Here is a 20,464-nt window from a genome sequence, read left to right on the forward strand (position 1 = left end):
ATTACAGGGATTACAGAATATTCAGGCAACCATGGTCATCTCGAAATGGTACGAGGGAGAATGCGTATTCGCAGGAGATCTGTACCAGAATGAAACCTTTCAGACCATTGATGAGGCACAAGACTGGTTCCGGGTACCAGTAGGGCACTTCCTACAGTATACTAAAATCTCACGTACAATCTGTGAGATATGGACCACCTTCCCGGAGAAGCTGCGGGAGTCGCGCACGCTGATAACACTGCTGGAGCCAGGTTCTAGGAGGGGCCTCATTTCACGCACATATATAGCACTGAGGAGGACCATCCGGCCGATTTATCGGCAGCCAGGGGGAAATGGGATAAGGACTTACCTCTCCCATTAAAGAACGGAGAGTGGAAAGGAGCTCTAGCACAGGTGGCTGAAGCAACAAGTCATGCTAGGCTTAAGCTCATCCAATTCCATTATTTGCATTGCACATAACTGACCCCACAGCGTCGGGAGCAGTTTACCAGAGGGCTAATCCCATCCTGCCCATGCTGTGGCACAGACCCTGCCACATTCCTACATATAACTTGGAATTGCATACAACTGCAAATGTACTAGAATACGGTTGTACAGACTCTTCGCACCGCAAAAGCAGTGCAAATAGAAGTTTCCATAAAACAATGCTTATTGGGCGTACTTCCAACACCGGAGAAAGGGACACTGATACAGCATACATTTGCAATGTTAGGCCTGGTCCGGACAAAAAGGCGTATTGCGATACACTGGATCCTCTCTTTGCACCTCACGCTGGATAATTGGAGAGATGATATGTGTTACTGGGGGGTGGCGGAAGAATGTCGCCTCAGGGCAGTAAGAGTGGATGAGAACACAGAGAGAGATTTGGTAGAATGGGGACGAATGCTAACAGAAGTGTCATTGACGACAGCCCAGACTGATGATGAAATTGTACCTACACAATGACCCACCCACACTTCGCTGGTACCAACGCAGAAAATGCAGACTCCCCTCTCACACAAACATTAAACTAGTTATGCCAGTCTACCCAAATGTCCATATAAGGAGTGGGAATGCTGCCGGTTAAGCCAGGGGGTTTAGGGGGTGCAATTCTTTGTTTATATTCTAAGATCATTATACAAATTTAAAGTGCACTGCAGTATAAAGTAATACACTAGTCAAGTGGAGCTTGCTGTACATTGTCAACTCGACAAAATGATTGACATAATGTGTAACATGTACATGGCAAATGTTTATGGTGTAAATATAATGCAATATTATCAATAAAAACACGTTTTTTAAAAAAAACCAAAAAACAGCACTGAAATCCATGCATGGAGACCATAAAACTGCAACAGTTAGTGTCCTGCTTTAAGCATAGAGTTGGCCCTCTTATTTAATACTCTCTTCCAGCCACCTCGAGTCTGGAACGATAGACGCCTATTCTCCAGGCCTTAATCTCAGCCGAACCAGTCTGCACTGCATTTTGCTTCCCTACATCCTATTCCCCATAATCCCCCGTTCTCTCCTCTGATTTCATACAGGTGGGACGTTCCCCTTTTATTAATACTCCAGACCTAAAAGTGTACCTCGACCAGTTTAGTATCCAACATGTATACTACTACAATGATAACATCTAAACATAATCAAAACCGTATAGGATATACCAAAGGTGATTTGTTATATTTCATGGTGACTGAGGATATTGTTCTGATTTGTAAAACAAAACCCAATAAAAATATATTTTTAAAAAAACAAAAAATTAGTGAAGTGTCCTAGTTCGTGGAAACACTTCTACAGAAGCACAATATGGTTCCTACCCAACCAAGCGTATAAAGCATTACAATATTTCTGAAATTACCTTGAATTAGGCAGATTATGAAAATGCTGTACTTTCAGATGACAACAGAGGTAACAGGCACAATCTTTAGCACTAATTTCAGTCAAACTTTTATTATCCACAAGCACACGATGACAAACTGTTTAGGTGAAAGCTTACTTGTGAGTTGTTTTTTTCTTCATCATGCTGGAAGAAACACTCCCTGTATTCCCTGCAAGATAGCATAGAAAAAAGAAGTGACTGAAGTGATGAATAAATGATCGAAATCCTCAAGATCACAAATGGTCCACTGCTTGATGAACACCAGAAAAGATGACCTAATCTCAAGGTAGTAAACCAGTCTGCTGAAAAACAAGTACCCCATGTTGTTAACATGGGTGTTCTCGTTCCATATGATAAGATTCTTCAGATGACTGTAACTACACATGTCGGACTCAGGTGGCTTGCTAACTTCAGAAAACATAATAGGAGGTAAGAGGGTGGGAAAGCAAGTATTTCTTACCGAGCACATAACCAGATTTGTTTTTCAAGTGCAGGCGGTACTAATAATTCCAATTTACCTATATGGCTCCACACAGACTTCTGTTTTTCAATATTTACATAAGGGCACAAGTCACTCATTTACTCCTATTTTTTCATATACACGAATGACTATAACAAACCACCTCGGGACAGGGAGGCTGTCACTATGACAGTAGAACAGGGTTTTGGCACAGTACAAAGTCTGATGACTGGCAAATAAAGCTTTACAACTTGCTGCCGTGGGCTACAATGGCTGGTAAACACTCGAACGAAATTTATAGGCACAAGCCAGAGGCAAGTGCCTAGAACTAGGGAGTGAGTCTTTTCACAACCATTACAGTCCAAGGTAGAAACGCTATAATCCTTCTAATGTACTGTGGGAATTATTTCATCCCATATATAGCACTCCACCCACTTAGGTAGAATGTGCTAAAATAAACCGGGACAAACAAAAGCAAGCATTGGAATGTTGGAGCAGAAGGTACACTAGCCGTTAATGGCCTTAAGTGACTGTTGTTTTTAAAGGAACACTCAACATTCCAATGTAGCAGTATAGTCTTACAGCCCACTGCTTAGGGCCATACCAGTTGCTGAAGGCCCTAAACCCAAGCCACAGACTAGGCCCTACAACAAGAGAGAGGGCCTTTAACAACTGGTATATCCTGAGGCAGAAAAGCTATAAGGTTACAAAAATATTCCATCTACCAAGGGTCGAACAATCTGAATTAAAAATCGAGAGGAAAAAACAGATAAACATTGGAATATTGGAGCAGAAGGACTATACCAACCATTACTAGCTCATAGTCACTCCACTGCCTTCATTGGTGCTCTGAACTTTACAATGTTCTAATACGATTAACGTCCTAGTCATTGATTAAGAAGCACAGAATTTGGTCTGCCTACCTGTTGCCTGTTGCACAGGTAGGCATGGGCAATTGGACCTGCAGACTTGTAGCCCAGACATTTTAGGTGATGGTCAGCTCTCCTCAGTACCCCAGATAAAGGCTGTCACTCAGTAAAGTTTGCTCTAGTTTCAGCATGTCAGCCACATTTTTTACTTCTCTTATGAAAGGGTTAGAAGGAATACCTTCAAACCTCCCCTTATAGCCTTTTAAAGGACCTTCTTGACTGGTTACAGCGATGCTGGTGAGTTTACTTACTGGGAATGAAATGCAGGGCATCATTTCCCAATACCTTCTCGGTCACCTCCTGGCCCATCCACGGCCCAATGTTCTTCAGCAAGATGACATATCTGCCAAAAACATTTTCCCGTAAAGTTCTGAAAACCTAACTCCTTAATTAGTAATCAGTGACAGTCGTATATCTTAGGAGGCACAGCTCAGACCGCATCAAACCAACCTCAGGTGAACATTACGGATTAAAATAACACATAACTGCTCTGAAAATATTTTGATAACACGTGGGTGAGGAAAATTTACAATTTGTGTGTGTGTGTTAGGAATATTTACAATGTTAGCTAGATTTCTCCTAGAACAGCTATACAGACTACTGACACTTATTTTCAAATTCAACAACATTCTCTGCTGCTCAATTACTTGCCCTATGACTTGAAAATACCTTTGTTTGCTTTATGACTAAAACAGCATTTATACTACTTTAGGACCAGATCATATTTCTAAAATACTTGATTATAAAACCCTTTGCCGCAGCTCCAATTTGGAACCCCTAAACAACTCATACACAGTGGGCAAAGCACAATCCTATCTAAGCGAGGCCATCACAACACAGGCCCGAAGCAAAATTCTATCCATGAGGCTGATCACGCTCAGGATAGCAGATTTCAACCCCGCTTGGGCCCAAAGAGGGGATTCCATATCCTGCAGGTTATGTACGTACAAAAGGGAACCCTGGCTGCACCTTCTCTGTTGCTGTCCTCATTTCAAGAATGACCGCCAGCGACTGCTGCGCCTGATCTGCCTCAATCAGAGCATAACAACATGCTCGGAAGCATCAGCCCTGTGTTTGTCAACCACCAACACTATGTTCCTAGCGAGATCAGCGAAATTCGTTCACCAAATCAGTTTAGCACTAAAAACCCATAATGAGAGTATTTCAACACTCAGGAAGCTCACCTCAAAAGCAACTGATCAGAGTTGAAGTATACTCGTCACGTAGTTTCATTGACAGTGCCACTTGCAATGAAAGAAAGTAAGGACTTGTTCTAACGCATACAATGGCTGGGATAGGCCAATCAATGGGACTAAGACTGTGGGAGCTGTATCCTTCTTCCTCATTCTGTTTTCTTTAATACCATTCTTTTAATTAGTATAGGCGTACACCTTTTTTAAACAAGCAAAGAAGTTTTTATTTTTGAATTACTGTCCTCTGTGCTTTCTCTTTTTACTGTAAAGATTTTAATTAATTGCACAGTTAATAAAACTTGAAACTACTTTAGGACCAGATCAGATTTCTAAAATACCATGTGCATCTCAGCTGGAGAAAGTCTAAAACCCTTGCGTTTATAAACTCGAAAGAATGGATTTTAAATAACGTAAAGACTAATCACAAATCAGAGTTCTCAAAATCTGAGTGCTTCCTCCTAAAAAACTGGAACAAGTAGTGAGCTTTTTTTAAACTCAGGTTCTCGAAATCTGAGCGAAAGCCTCATAAAGAAGAGTGCAAGTAGAAATATACCATTGTGTTACTTTAGTCTAGAAATCTAAACGCTTCAGGTTTTGGTAGCCTTTTAATAGATTAGACAAATATATTAGGAGAGGTTTTCATTCCACACTCTTTTAAAGTTATGCAACCCCAAACTGTGACAAGAAGTTTGAAAGCCAGCCTGAGCATGCAAGGGCTTAAATACGAATATATTGTTTTTCTTTTAGGCAGTTAAAACAATCTTGGCAATCTCCTAAATTGCTCTCTTAATGTATTATTTTCATTACATCGTCTTTCTCTATACATTTAATCTATTTCTCAATTCCCCCACCTATTCCTTCCACAGCATGCATCAATTTACTGTACGTGGACTCATTGTCATCCTCCCCATCCACTCCCACCAGCACAACATCCCTCTCCTCTTCTTCAACTGTCCTCACTCCTTCCCCACACATCTCAATCATGGCTTGGCCCTACACATTGCATAAATGTAATTTCTTTTTGAAAAGTTAATTGTTGGGTAAAGAGGCCAGTAAACCTAACAACCTTGCACCACTTTCTTCATTGCAATTATCTGAGAACTTAGGTCACCTTTACCATGAATAATTATTAATACTGCCTACCTCCCTTACTTCTCCGCTAATCGTAGATTTATTTCCCTACTGCTATGACCTCTTGCCCTACTTTCTACTCTAAATATGATTTTGTAGGTTACTTCACCTCTAAAATCGATGAACTTCACTCCTGCCTCGCCCCATCTATTTTAAACCCATCCTGCTACCCCTCTTCTATTATACTTCATCATTATAGTCCCTCGGGCCAGTCTCATGCCCATCTTTCGCAGTCAGTCAAGCACTCTGCATTTAATTTTGATCCACTTCTCATCTGCTCTGAAAAACATTTAACCCACAGCTACACCTCTTTTTGAACTTCTTTTTTAATCTTTTCCTCACGGTATTTGAGTGAATCAAGTTTATTTTAGAAAAGTGATAAGGTCTCTGGGGTACTCGTTTTTCCTGGATACTGGCCTTGGAGAGGATAAGCTGGAAAAAAGGGACATCAGATGCCAACTCCTTAAACAGTGAGAGGCCTGGAGAGCGAGTTAAGGCAGGTGGGATCAGGGAGCAGTAGGAGCCAATTTGTACCGGTGCTGCCCAGCACAGCTTTGCACCCATCCTCCTTCCTCCCGTCACATAGCAGGCATGAAGCACCGGTGTATGGGGGGGGGGGGGGGACATTGACTGGGTTTTTTCCAGCTGACCCGCATCGCCTCTCCTCTGGGGTTGTATGACGTTACAACGCATTCCGCTGCAACCCATGCTTTTACCACGCATGTATTACAACCTGAATGCCATTACCATGCATAACCTTTACCACGAATATCCATTTACCACGCATACCTTCACAACTATTTTCATTGTAAAACTATTTTCATTGTAAAAGCATGAATGTTAAGGGCATATTCGTACTGAAGGTTTCCCCTGACTCCTGCCCAGAGTCCTATAACCGGTCCCTTGCCCCCAGTCCTTTTTAGCAAAAACCCCTCCAATCTACTGAGTCCTAGAAGTGTACCCATGCGTGACCTCCCTCTCTCTGGCAAGGCAGCACTTCTAACAAATACCCCACCCCTGAACTTTACAGGCAGACCCCTGCGCGAACTCACCCCAGCCCTTTTAAAAGCTAGCCCTCCCCTATCCTGAGCCTTAGAAGTGGATCCCTACCCAACCCACAGCCCCCTGCACTTCTAAAAACGACCCCTCATCTGAGCCCTAAAAGGGCAACCCTGCACAGATCCCCCCTGAAAAAAAGATTAAATTTAACTTCATAAAATAATAAATATATAAATAAATCATTGAGACATATTAATTACAAATCCTCCTTACCTCTCCAAGTCACCTCTCCAGCTCTTCTGAGGCTGTGTGCACTTCATAAAGAGGAAGCGGAAGGGTCTCTCAATTTCCTTCGAGAGCGCAGATAGCCTTCACCACCCTTACCATACATATATCTTTACCACACATACCTTTACAGCGTAATTCGTTGTAAAGGCATGCGTGGTAACGCTACAAACCTTTGCTACACATATACCTTTACAACGTAATTCATTGTAAAGGCATGCGCAGTAACGGTGGATGAATTGTAACGCCTGCATGGCTAAGGATATGCATGGTTAAGGTTATGTGTGGAAACAGCTGCATTGTTATAGCTGTTTCAACTCCTCCGGACGCCAAGACTGCTCTGAAATTGTGAAGCACATGAGAGGATCCAGGAGGAAAGAGGCGTGAGCCGGATTGGGCTGGACATCACATGAATCTCTTTCAGAGCACCTGCACAGAGATGGACTTGGGGGCACCTTCCCTGCTGACCTTCCACCACTGGCCCTACCAGCTCAGTAGAAGCTGGGCCACTCCATCAGCCCGCAGGTTAATGAGCTGGCCCATGAGACTCGCTGGGACCAGAAACACGGGAGGTGAGTGATGCGAGGACAGAAATGATGGCAAGGTAAGTGAAAGCACAGGGTTCAAAGCCCCCTCAAAAGGGTGACCCAGATACTGCGGAGGCAGCCTGCTTAGGCCCAGGAGTGGCTTGCGGAAGCACTAGGTTTTCCCGCTCGCACTCATGCACTTAAAAGAAACAGGCACCAAAGTGTTTATGCTGCCAGCTGCTAGGAGCTGCTCACAGAAACACCGCAAGATCACCGCAGCATCTCCTGACATCATTAGACGAGACCTCAACAAGGCAGCTCCTTCCCACTCTCTACACCACAAATGTCACACTAGACTACTTCAGGCCTATACCAATCTAAGGAAGCACTAAGTGTCCTACACAGCTTCAGCAGCCAACACAAATCACACCCATAAAGTAAAGACATTTAGGTGAAAGGCGAAACCATGCTCAGATTGAGACTGTCTAAATAGAGACTGCCTACACTACCAATATAGAGACCGCTGGGCCTCACAACCCTCCTTTCCTTCACTTGTGTGACGGTGCGTGGAAACGCAGATGTGAGGTAAGTACTAGAGCATCAGAAATGGGAAGGGGCACTTGGCAGTGGCACACTGTAGAATGCCACTGCCTTTGATGAAGACATTACGCACTAAGACATTAAACAACAAGTGCTCAACTGCCTCTCAGGCAGTGCATTAGTTAGATAACAAATCTGGCAGACCAGACACCTAACCAAACAAGTATTTACAATGCAAGGGTCGCGGCATCGTTAAAGGTAGAGCTATTGGCATTGCTCGCGACATTTTTTAAAGAAAAACATAAATAAATGGTATTGTCATTTACAATGGCAATAGGTGAGCATTAGAGAGTAGTAGAGTATTCGCGGACACAGAGCCACACACACACACACACACACACACACACACACACACGCACACACACACACAGACAGAGCCGCACATACACACACAGAGCCACGCACACACACAGAGCCAAGCACACACACACACACACACACACACAGACAGAGCCAGGCACACACACAGAGCCAGGCACACACACAGAGCCAGGCACACACACACACAGACAGAGCCAGGCACACACACACACAGACAGAGCCACGCACACACACACACAGACAGAGCTACGCACACACAAAGACAGAGCTACGCGCACACACAGACAGAGCTACGCACACACACAGACAGAGCTACGCACACACACACAGACAGAGCCACACACACAGACAGAGCCACGCACACACACAGACAGAGCCACGCACACACACAGACAGAGCCACGCGCACACACAGACAGAGCCACGCGCACACACAGACAGAGCCACGCGCACACACAGGCAGAGCCACGCACACACACAGGCAGAGCCACGCACACACACAGGCAGAGCCACGCACACACACAGGCAGAGCCACGCACACACACAGGCAGAGCCACGCACACACACACACACACAAACACACACACACACACAGCCACGCACACACACAGAGCCACGCACACACACACACAGACAGAGCTACGCACACACACAGAGCTACGCACACACACACACACAGACAGAGCTACGCACACACACACACAGACCCACGCACACACACACACAGAGCCACGCACACACACACACACAGAGCCACGCACACACACAGACAGAGCCACGCACACACACAGACAGAGCCACGCACACACACAGGCAGAGCCACGCACACACACAGGCAGAGCCACGCACACACACAGGCAGAGCCACGCACACACACAGGCAGAGCCACGCACAGGCAGAGCCACGCACACACACAGGCAGAGCCACGCACACACACACACACACACACACAGAGCCACGCACACACACACACAGAGCCACGCACACACACACACACAGAGCCACGCACACACACACACACAGAGCCACGCACACACACACACAGAGCCACGCACACACACAGAGCCACACACACACACACAGAGCCACGCACACACACACAGAGCCACGCACACACACACAGAGCCACGCACACACAGACAGAGCCACGCACACACAGACAGAGCCACGCACACACAGACAGAGCCACGCACACACAGACAGAGCCACGCACACACAGACAGAGCCACGCACACACAGACAGAGCCACGCACACACACACACAGACAGAGCTACGCACACACACAGACAGAGCTACGCACACACACACACACACACAGACAGAGCCACGCACACACACAGACAGAGCCACGCACACACACAGACAGAGCCACGCACACACACAGACAGAGCCACGCACACACACAGACAGAGCCACGCACACACACAGACAGAGCCACGCACACACACAGACAGAGCCACGCACACACACAGACAGAGCCACGCACACACACACACAGACAGAGCTACGCACACACACAGAGCTACGCACACACACAGACAGAGCTACGCACACACACACACACACACACACACAGACAGAGCCACGCACACACACACACAGACAGAGCTACGCACACACACAGACAGAGCTACGCACACACACAGACAGAGCTACGCACACACACAGACAGAGCTACGCACACACACACAGAGCCACACACACAGACAGAGCCACGCACACACACAGACAGAGCCACGCACACACACAGGCAGAGCCACGCACACACACAGGCAGAGCCACGCACACACACAGGCAGAGCCACGCACACACACAGGCAGAGCCACGCACACACACAGGCAGAGCCACGCACACACACAGGCAGAGCCACGCACACACACAGGCAGAGCCACGCACACACACAGGCAGAGCCACGCACACACACAGGCAGAGCCACGCACACACACACACAGAGCCACGCACACACACAGAGCCACGCACACACACAGAGCCACGCACACACACAGAGCCACGCACACACACAGAGCCACACACACACACACAGACACAGAGCCACGCACACACACACACAGAGCCACGCAAACACAGACAGAGCCACGCAAACACAGACAGAGCCACGCACACACAGACAGAGCCACGCACACACACAGGCAGAGCCACGCACACACACAGGCAGAGCCACGCACACACACAGGCAGAGCCACGCACACACACAGGCAGAGCCACGCACACACACAGGCAGAGCCACGCACACACACAGGCAGAGCCACGCACACACACAGGCAGAGCCACGCACACACACAGGCAGAGCCACGCACACACACAGGCAGAGCCACGCACACACACAGGCAGAGCCACGCACACACACAGGCAGAGCCACGCACACACACAGGCAGAGCCACGCACACACAAAGGCAGAGCCACGCACACACACAGGCAGAGCCACGCACACACACAGGCAGAGCCACGCACACACACAGGCAGAGCCACGCACGCACACAGGCAGAGCCACGCACACACACAGGCAGAGCCACGCACACACACAGGCAGAGCCACGCACACACACAGGCAGAGCCACGCACACACACAGGCAGAGCCACGCACACACCCAGGCAGAGCCACGCACACACAAAGGCAGAGCCACGCACACACACAGGCAGAGCCACGCACACACACAGGCAGAGCCACACACACTGACAGGCCGGGGGAACAGAGGCACAGAAAAACCGGGATGACAAGCAGGGAACAGAGGCACAGAATAACTGGGATGACTAGCAGGGAACAGAGGCACAGAAAAACCGGGGGAACAGAGGCACAGAAAAACCGGGGGAACAGAGGCGCAGAAAAACCAACAGATTTTAAACTAGTCAGAGTATATGTGGCACCTTCTTCGGGAGGACTAGGTGCATTTTGATCTTACCAGTTATTTGGCACACTTTTGGTGTGAGCATCTGGGTGGGAGGCCAGTGCTGCTACTTTGGTGTTTTCCCAGTGGACTGCAAACCAGGGTTTTTCTGAGCAGGATAGGAAACCATGACTCAACCATGCCTTTAAAGTCGCATTCTTGTCGGTGCTTCCTGTCTGGCAGGACTGGGCTGAACATTATTGCCAGGACCCGTCTTGCTTTCCAATCCGGCCCTGATGAGCTCTGACTGACGTGGACCTTTGAAGAGATATGTGGCAAACTCGTTAGGTGAGCACTTGCAGACTTCGATTCTGGCAGTGGCATGTGACCTGCTCTTGGGGTTTCTCAGTCACAAAGCCAAATAAGCAGTGGTTGGGATGCTTGAAATACCATGTCATTGGTATGTGCGCAGATCTGCATTGCAGCCCATCTTGTTTGGGATTCTCTTTTCCTGTTGGAGAAGGAAAAACTGATTTGCATTGCCAGACGGATAGCTCAGTGAGCTGAACGTCTGTTGCTTGAACAAATCTGTTATCAGTAAGTTAGGAGTTTAAAGCCCAGCGAGGTTGTCTGAGGTTTCCATCCTGTCGAAGGGCAGTGAATTGAGAGCCAAGAGTTTGTAATGGCAACATCTGTTATTTACCACAGTTAGAATCTGCAGAAATGCGATATGAAGAGACGGGGCAGGAGGAGGACACCAGGGGAGGGATCGTTAAGAGAAGCGCCCGCCATTTGCATTTAAGCCCTGTCCTTTTCAGACTGGGGGGCGTGTTTTTTCATGATGACGTCACAGCGAGAAAGAAACGAAAAAACACGCCCCCGAATCTGGAAAAGACGGGTCTTAAAGGGAGTGACGCCCCTCTCCTCCAATGGCTGGACAGCATTTACGAGGCCAGCCAATAGAGAAGAGGGCCGGGTTAATGCCCTGTACTAAGAAACATTAAATCTTCGGACCGAACTGCGCAAGCGCAGCGTACGGTCCTCGAACTAACAAGAGAACAAGCTAATCTACTATAGACCGTGCAAGGACACCAACATTTGTCTTTGACAGTGCAGTAGCCTGATATAGGGCGCCGTCTACGTCAAAGGAGAACAAAAGTCCCTAGCACACTATACAATCCATTCTTACTTGGGTGAAAACTGTCCCACAGACTTGTACACCAGCGACGCACCACTGCAATGGCAAAACTGAGGTATCCATCGACAAATGCTTGACTAGCTGACATAGTACCAGCAGCGTTGGGAGGGCCTCAGAGAAATGCCCACACCCACAAAGAACTCAGTCCGGAAGTGAAATTAACACAGCCGAGGACCGAGTCGGGCAGTGTTGAAATCCTACACATACACCAAATAAGTAACAACCAACACAGTACTAATGCAGCAACGAAATCACCAGAAACAAGTATGCCACCTCTCTCTAGAGTACACTCAGCAAAGGGAAAAAAACAAAAGTGCAGCAAAATCAATAGAATTCTTTTTCAAGAAACAACTACCCCAAGCCCACAGCAAGAACTTTCGAACAATTTAAATTTGCAAGCGTCAACGACGTGCATACCCTTGTGCCCTTCTAGTCCATGTCACAGACACATCTCATCCTGCCCCCAAGATGGTGGAAGGAAAAACAACTTGATCATTGAACCGTCGTCAGGTAGCACACTAATGGAATTAAAACCTATAATAAAGGCTCAACAAAACAAAATAGTCAGTGTTATCAGCACTAGCAAGTTGCGAGATTAAATCTGGAAGGTTGTACCCAAGAAAGGAAATGAGCCCTTGAAAACAAAGCAACAGTTCGAACCTGTATTGCAAAGTCAGCCACTGCTAGAGCTTACCGCAAGTACAACTTCTACTCTGGATGTACCAGAATTTCACACTCTGCCCCAAGCCCAGCCAGATATCATACAACCTATAAACCTTCATTCCAGCCAACAATCACAATGGTGCCACAAAAATCACAGGAACCAGTCAACTCGCATCGTCTGATGCATGAAAAACCTTCGGATTATCATTTGAGAGCCAATTTCACCATGAAGGAGACCATAAATTACCCTACATCCTCATCCAGCAACACCTATCCAACGGTCAACGTGACTTCCTAAAGATCAAATGTGCTGCTTATTTTTAAAAACATCCTAAACCTAGCAAGCACAACCATGGAAGACATCCTAGGGGTGGAGTTCAAACTCCTGCCAAACAGCAAGCATGGAGAAGAATCAACCATATTAACGCTAAAAACTCCCTCACTGGCAGCTGAAATCCTGGCTAGAAAATAGATCTTTAAGGAGTGGGGCATTGAGACCATGAACCTAGAGGCACCTAAGTACCAGCATCTACTGAAAGAACAGAGAGAGCCACCAAGGACATAAGAACTCCCACACAGCATCTTGAGAGGGTGAGACACTCACAACGAACCTGCCCTATTTCAAGCTGCAAATCGCACAATCTTACTCCAACAGAACAGGGCTAACCTGGATCATTGCTCTGAAGCCCATGGTGAAAAAAACAAGAAAAAAACTGGGGCAGGTTATCATTCACCATCGCGAGCGACACCCGAAATTACTCCTAACATTAAGAGACATCTACCTCAGAGAGGCACAACAAGAGTGCAAAACTTACACATAATATCATGGAATGTCTCTAGACTGCCTAAACTTTTTAAATCTTTACCTGCATATTCGTTTATAAAGAATGCAGATCTACTATGCTTTCAGGAGAGCTGATCAATGAGTCCTATAACCATCCCTGGATTTCATGAAGTACACCAAGCTGCTACAAAAATAAACATTTGTGGAACGCCATCATGGGACCTCTCAATATATGCAAGTATGGGCTTAGAACTAAAACCAAAAAAGATTGAAGTAAAAGGCGAAATGATTCAATTAGTCACCTTGGAAGGCCTGTACATAAACGACCAGCAGACAAATATACTGTTGGCCAATGTTTATTTCAATTGCTACCGACCAGGACGAGCAGACTGACTCAATGAATGCGCATCCCTAAAATCTGTGCTTTACAAACTTACCAACCATGAACTTATAATTTGTGGTTATGTCAACCTGCGTCATCTTTAGTGGGATGCAGAACTAACCCACTTCGCTCACTTTCCAGAAATGATATGACAGCCTTAAGTTAATTCAGAACACACTGGAAGACAAATCTGTTTCCCAAATTCCTTCAAGGGTATAAGCACCTTATACTATGTGTTCACCACTGACAACATTTTAAAGTCCTTAGAGAACTCTGAAATTACAATGTGCAATGAGAGGGACCACTTTCCTCATTCCACAAGCGTAAAACCTAGTACCGGCAAGGTAAAAGATCTAAGAGTAGTGCGTGATTCATCTGCAGATGGAGCCCGCAGCTGATCAGGAGAGTAAAATAGGGCCCAGTCTGCATGCAGAAACTTGCATCTTGGAAATTAACTAGAGGCCTATAAATCAAAACGGCAAATATTTATTGGACAACAGGGACATAATTAACAATGAAATTCACCAGGCACTAGGTAACACCTCAGTGCCTCATCGGACAGCCATAAAACCACTATCTAATAAAGACCATCTTAATTCAATCATGAAATAACTCAGTAAAATGAAAATCCCGAAACTGCTAAAAAAGTGCCAAAACATGTAAAGTGGATATAAAACAAAAGCCCTTAAAAAATAATACAACCAACTGCTTTGAGGGGCAACATTTGAGCAAGTGGAGAAAAAGTAGCTACACATGTATACCCTACTAGGCGAATGAAATCTAATAGATCAATGCAGGTACATAAGAGATGAAACGCATTCTGAACCATCTAAAATAAATGTTATCAATGAACTCCAGTGAACACTGCATATAAAAAAATCTATATGTAGTAAAAACGGCAAGCATTGATGGTTGCTCGCCTGTTTCTGCAACAGAAACCCAAAACCCAGAGGTGCCTCTAAACGTAGATGGCATTTGCAAGATTCTAAAGAAAATCAGACCCTTCGGAGCCCCAGGCCCCAATGGTATTTCTGCACAGGTTATTAAAGAGGACACTGACCTGTGGTCGGCAATGCTATTTTCACCATACCAATCATGCTGATCTAACCATCCGATTCTAGATAGCTGGAGGGCCTAGCTTTTGCACCCTATATTAAATAAGGCTGACAGGCAGGATCCAGCAAACTATTGCCTTATCACCCTCTTGGACATCAAAGCAAAAGTGTAAACCTCCATCCTCCTGAAAGAGCTGGACCACTGGACTGAGGCTAACGAGAATCTGGCCATGCCAAACTGGATTCAGGGCAAACTCCTCAACTCTGGGCAATATAGTGGCACTTTATCTAATTCACCAGGCCACCAACCAGAAATGTGAATATTGATATATGTCGATGTACGCCATGATATATGAACTTCTAACAAACTTGCACAGCTGTTGTCGAATCCACCAAATATGACCTCCCTAGCAACCCAGAGTCAAAAATACGTAGTCAGGCAGGCCCTGTGGCCTTAGACTGAAGTAACTGATTGACTGAACACAGGTGGGGTGCCACGCAACTCTTGCACAAAGGTGCGAATAGGAAAACCCAGATCAATCCCACAAATAGGCAGCGACACCACCATTTTTGGCCAGAGGGCCACGCTTTCCCAAAACACCATAAGGTCAGATGCCACACTAAGTTAGGAACACTCAGTCAATCAAAACATAGCATGCACACAACACACAGTTATTACTCGATCCCCATACTGAACTTCTGGACATGTACCTACTGGCACCACACTGTGTCCACTCAAGGTCAAGACCCACCTGCGCTTATCTAATGACCAGATTTATGGTTCTGAGACTAGGCCCAGATTTCTGTCTCCAAAGAAATGTACAAATTGTTATGTCATGTAATGTATAAAAAGACAGCTAAAATCAATGTGCTTGGCGATAGTCTTTAGACCCCTCACCCACACTCTGGTGCCTGTTCTCCCAGCTGCTGTATTTAATTAAACCAAGTCTTCCAGTTTTGCCAAAAACCTATCTTTAATTTTTTCAAGGTTAGTTCATATTTGAGCAACAGAAGCTGGTCCTCCTCTATGTGTGCATTGTCGATTACTAAGCTACGTTCAACTCTGTGCACCGGATCAACTTGTGAAGGAAACTCAGTGGGTAGGGCATTCCAAATAATTTCCTGAAGGCAATCATATTTTTATATGCCTCTACCTGGGTGAGGGTCAAGCTGTCGCAAACTGTGGTAACTAGGAACATTTTGACGGATAATGGCTGAAAGCGAGGGTGCATGCTCGCACCCTTACTCTTTAATCTCTACATTGCAGAAAAGGGCTCAGCATTGAAATAGGTCAACTTAATCTCACCAAAAAGTGGACCCAACAAAGTCAAGATAGATCAATATGCTGATGACATTGTCCTCTTGTACCATAGCAGAATAGAGATTCAGAAAGCTCTCAAAGCCCTTCACAAATATAACGTGGCCAACAAAATGGTAGCAAACAGCACAAAGACTAAAGTAGTACCTTTTGGCAGGCCATGTAGGCAAAATAATCATGCTTAGAGTCTGGGTCCACTAAGATCCAAAGCGCAAAATCAAACAACTATTTTGGAGTGTGGCTATTATCAAAAGGAGGAGCAAAAACACATTAGAGACGCCTAGAAGCAAAGGTGAAGGATGTAATCACCTACTGAAACCCCTCTACAGACCCAATAAGACCTGTAATAGGAACAACGCTCTTCCCGACGATTAAATACGGCCACAAAGCCTATTTGGCTTAAAGTTTATAATAGTTTTCAGATTACCATCATACATACGTGGATGCCTAGTTCCGCTGGAATTTGGGTGAGAGGGCCAAATCCTGCATTTATTGCAGGATTATAAAAGCGCCACCTAAGGCCTTGAAAGTGGTCGGTCAAAATTTCTTTAAATCGGGGAAGAATCCTTGGTCAGATTACCGTCAAAGATCAAATGTCAAAATAGACCAGACTGAGTTAAACAAGTGTTACCATTCGTATTCGTACAATTTGTAAAAAGCAAAGGACACATTAGAAATATGTGATGTGGGGAAACTTAAGAACTTCTGGCTATTACGTTCTTTGGAAAAATTATACACTAACAGGCAGTCTTAACGCCTCCACACACAGCCATACCACCACTGCCCGCTCCGAAACAGCTGCCTTAAGCAAATAATGGTCGCAAGACTGATGGGAATACAGATTAAAGATCTAAACTGCAAATGGACCTCTCTCTCTAAAAATGACAATGGCACAATCTGCACATGTAAGATAGAGTCATTTAACCATTTTTTTTTGCTGATGCCCGGAGCTTATGCATGCTTGACATATCTTGTTGTTAAAAATCCTTTTTTCAAGCAAATGGAATTTTAAACCTGAAACGAAGAAAGGAATCGTGCATGGACTATGACAGAGCTGGCCAAATTTGGCAAGTTCATCAGCCCCATACAAGCACATTTAAAGTAGGCGAAGCAGGAAGGACAGACTGTGCATGGAAAGGATAACCCTGGAACTGACCTGCCACCGCAAAAATGTTTTGAGACCATACACGGAAATATTACAATGCTTACAGTTTGGCAATGGCACTTCCAAGAGACCAAAACGTCCTAGAAGGGTCGTGTTCTGCTATCAAACCACCACATACTGATCCTTGCTCCCTGTGTACACAAACTGGTAGACATTTTACACTACTCTTATCAGCACTTTATTACCCATTATCACTTGCAATATTCAAGTCTAGCACGTTACTAATCGACAAGCAACTTTACAGCCCTGTAAGCCGCTTCTACATTTTAGATTATTATATAAATTGTTTTCAAACTATTTTTATGCATTTGTCTAATCGTGATCAACATTTATTTGCTCAAGACCAGAACATTGTTAATATTTTAATTAATCGTGCATTAAAATCACTATTACATTGCTTTTAACACCACGGAGAAACCCAGCAACTCCAGGAGACATCCACGTCAATGAGGCCCACGTGAGAATACGTTGTCCCGAGAAGCAGGCTTTCGGGCTCTTGAAGAGCCATTAAGGTGCCTGGACAAGATTAGATGTGCTCTCCTCAACTGTCCTGGGGCGGCCTTCAAGTTTGTTTCGTTATGTTTTATACTCCACAACATTACCATGCAGACAAAATTACTATGTATTGTTGATTACAAGTGGAAATACGGGGGTGATCCTGGTGAGATGCATCAGCCCAAAGGTGAAAGTAATGAGGGTGTAAGCAGTGAACTCAAGCATTTACTCAATGAAAATATTTTTGCTAATGGTAAGTGACTAATTAAAATGTTATTTTGTTTAATTTCCTATGGACAATGTCTTTTACAATTAATGCTAATACACTATTTTTTAGATTTTTCCCGTTATCGTCAAAGTGTGCTTGTTTTTAAAAATATGCTCTGTAAGAATAATAGTATGTTTCCAAAATATTACAAGTCATGTCATGAGCATGTTATCTTATTATTTATTTATAGCTCTTAAAGCTAATTCTCAAAAAATGGTTACATATTTGATTACAATTTTAAAAAGTAAGTTCTCTGGGGCATCGCTGCTTCTTGCAAGACATGATAAAGAGCTACTTTGATGGCTTGCAGTGTATAGGTGGACCTAGCATTTTATTCACCGCAGAAGGACAACATATTAGTGGAGAGATCGTGCTTCACCAACCAAATGAGCAGCTACTTACTTGGTAATTCCAAAAATAGCTTTGGTTCAGGCAAGTGACAGGAATGGTCTAAACAAAAACTAACACCAATACAATACTTACTTCAAACATGCCCCTGCTGCACCTATACAAAACAAGCACACAACCTCTTCTTGGCCTTTTAATTTCAACCCAATCTCTCACCTACCTTTTCTCGTTTATCCTCAAGAAGTTTTTAACCATTTCTTTGCCTCTAAAAATTAGATACATCTATCCTTAAAGTGGGATTTCATCCCATTACGTCCATTGAGAACTCTTCTCTCAGTTTTTCTTTTATTGCCGATGTCTGTTCGTGATGCTAAACAACTTTCTTTCTATTCCCAATCTTTCGTCTACTTTCATGCGAGGGATAGCTCAATTCCTCTTTGTCACACTTTCTACATGTGGGTCAATGGCCATGCACTGTTTGTTATCTTATCTTACTAGCCACTCCAAAATAGTCTCCTGTGTGGACTGCACTCTTGGCCGTTTCTATAACATAGGAAATTCCAGAGGCTCCAGTTCAAGGAACACTGATGACTTTCAGCTTTTCTCAATTATCACCTCTTTTTGTTTCTCCTGCCTTTACAATGATGATTCTCAGTCCTTAGGCTCTTTTCACTCACAACGATCTCTTCTTCAAATATCTACTCTCAGAAACACTAACCTCTTTCTAGCTCTGGATAGTCATTTATTCCCTCACCTCACCTCCTCCAAAATTAAAACTTTTCTGTTCCACCTGCTTACTCTCCTTGATGAGGAGCCTTCCATTTAATTCAGCTCCTTGCTTCTCTTATCCTATCATCGTAAGTTTAAAAACTCAGCTTTATTTTCAAGTAATCTGTTCTTGCTTCATACTACATTTTCGCTAGTACACATTCCTACTGATTTAACTCTATAATCTTTGAAAAAAATCAGCAATCTTCTAATTTTCCCCGTCAATAAAATTAAATTTTCTCAATGATGGTTTCTGCCTTAAACTACTGCTCCACCTTATTCAGGCTCCCTGGCTATTTTTTTGCCCTCCCTTCAATCTAAATTTATTGCTATTATCAGACTTCTTTTTGTGTCCTGTCCTGCACCTTCACTGGCTTCCTTCGGAGTTTTGTATGCATTCAGCGTATTTACCATCATCATCATAATGCATTCACGGTTTCCCCTTCTCAATCTGCCATTTATGGTTTCTCAAAGTTTGTGTCGGTCTCCTGCACATCTCCTCTCAGGATCATATAAATCCTACCCACCTTGCTTGTTCTCAGACTTGGTTCTGACCCGTTTCTCTCCTTGCTCATAAAAATTGAAATGCCTCATCTCCTTTCGTATGCTCGGATTCACACACGCTACATTTTCGCTTAAAAAAATTACCGCCTTCCATCTATCTAATCTTGGTCTTGTTTTTCTGAATAACATTTACTAATCTTTACCTGCACTGTATTTATTTTTCTTTAACATAGCGAGTGATCCAAAACTCTACAAAATTGAATAAAATTATTGATGTAATGATTTTTAAGTGCATCTCTTGAGCACTCCGAAATTATAACCTTTCTTCAATTAATTCAAATGTTTGACATAACTTTAACTTTTGA

General features: G+C 44.6%; 1 protein-coding gene across 9 annotated transcripts in view; it reads right to left on the reverse strand.

The window, feature by feature from the left end:
* SPIN1 (spindlin 1) overlaps positions 1 to 20,464 on the reverse strand; it is a 295,500-nt gene that overhangs the window by 95,938 nt on the left and 179,098 nt on the right. For 8 of the 9 annotated variants that reach the window (XM_086961148.1, XM_086961143.1, XM_086961149.1 and 5 more), the window contains exon 3: positions 1,979 to 2,030. In XM_086961148.1, coding sequence (XP_086817274.1) covers positions 1,979 to 2,030 — 52 coding nt within the window. Of the gene's footprint in view, positions 1 to 1,978; positions 2,031 to 11,226; positions 11,346 to 20,464 lie in introns of those variants that run through there. The other variant, XM_086961152.1, reaches the window with a different exon arrangement.

Source organism: Lissotriton vulgaris, chromosome 3_1, assembly GCF_964263255.1.
Source record: "Lissotriton vulgaris chromosome 3_1, aLisVul1.2, whole genome shotgun sequence".
Lineage (NCBI taxonomy): Eukaryota > Metazoa > Chordata > Amphibia > Caudata > Salamandridae > Lissotriton > Lissotriton vulgaris.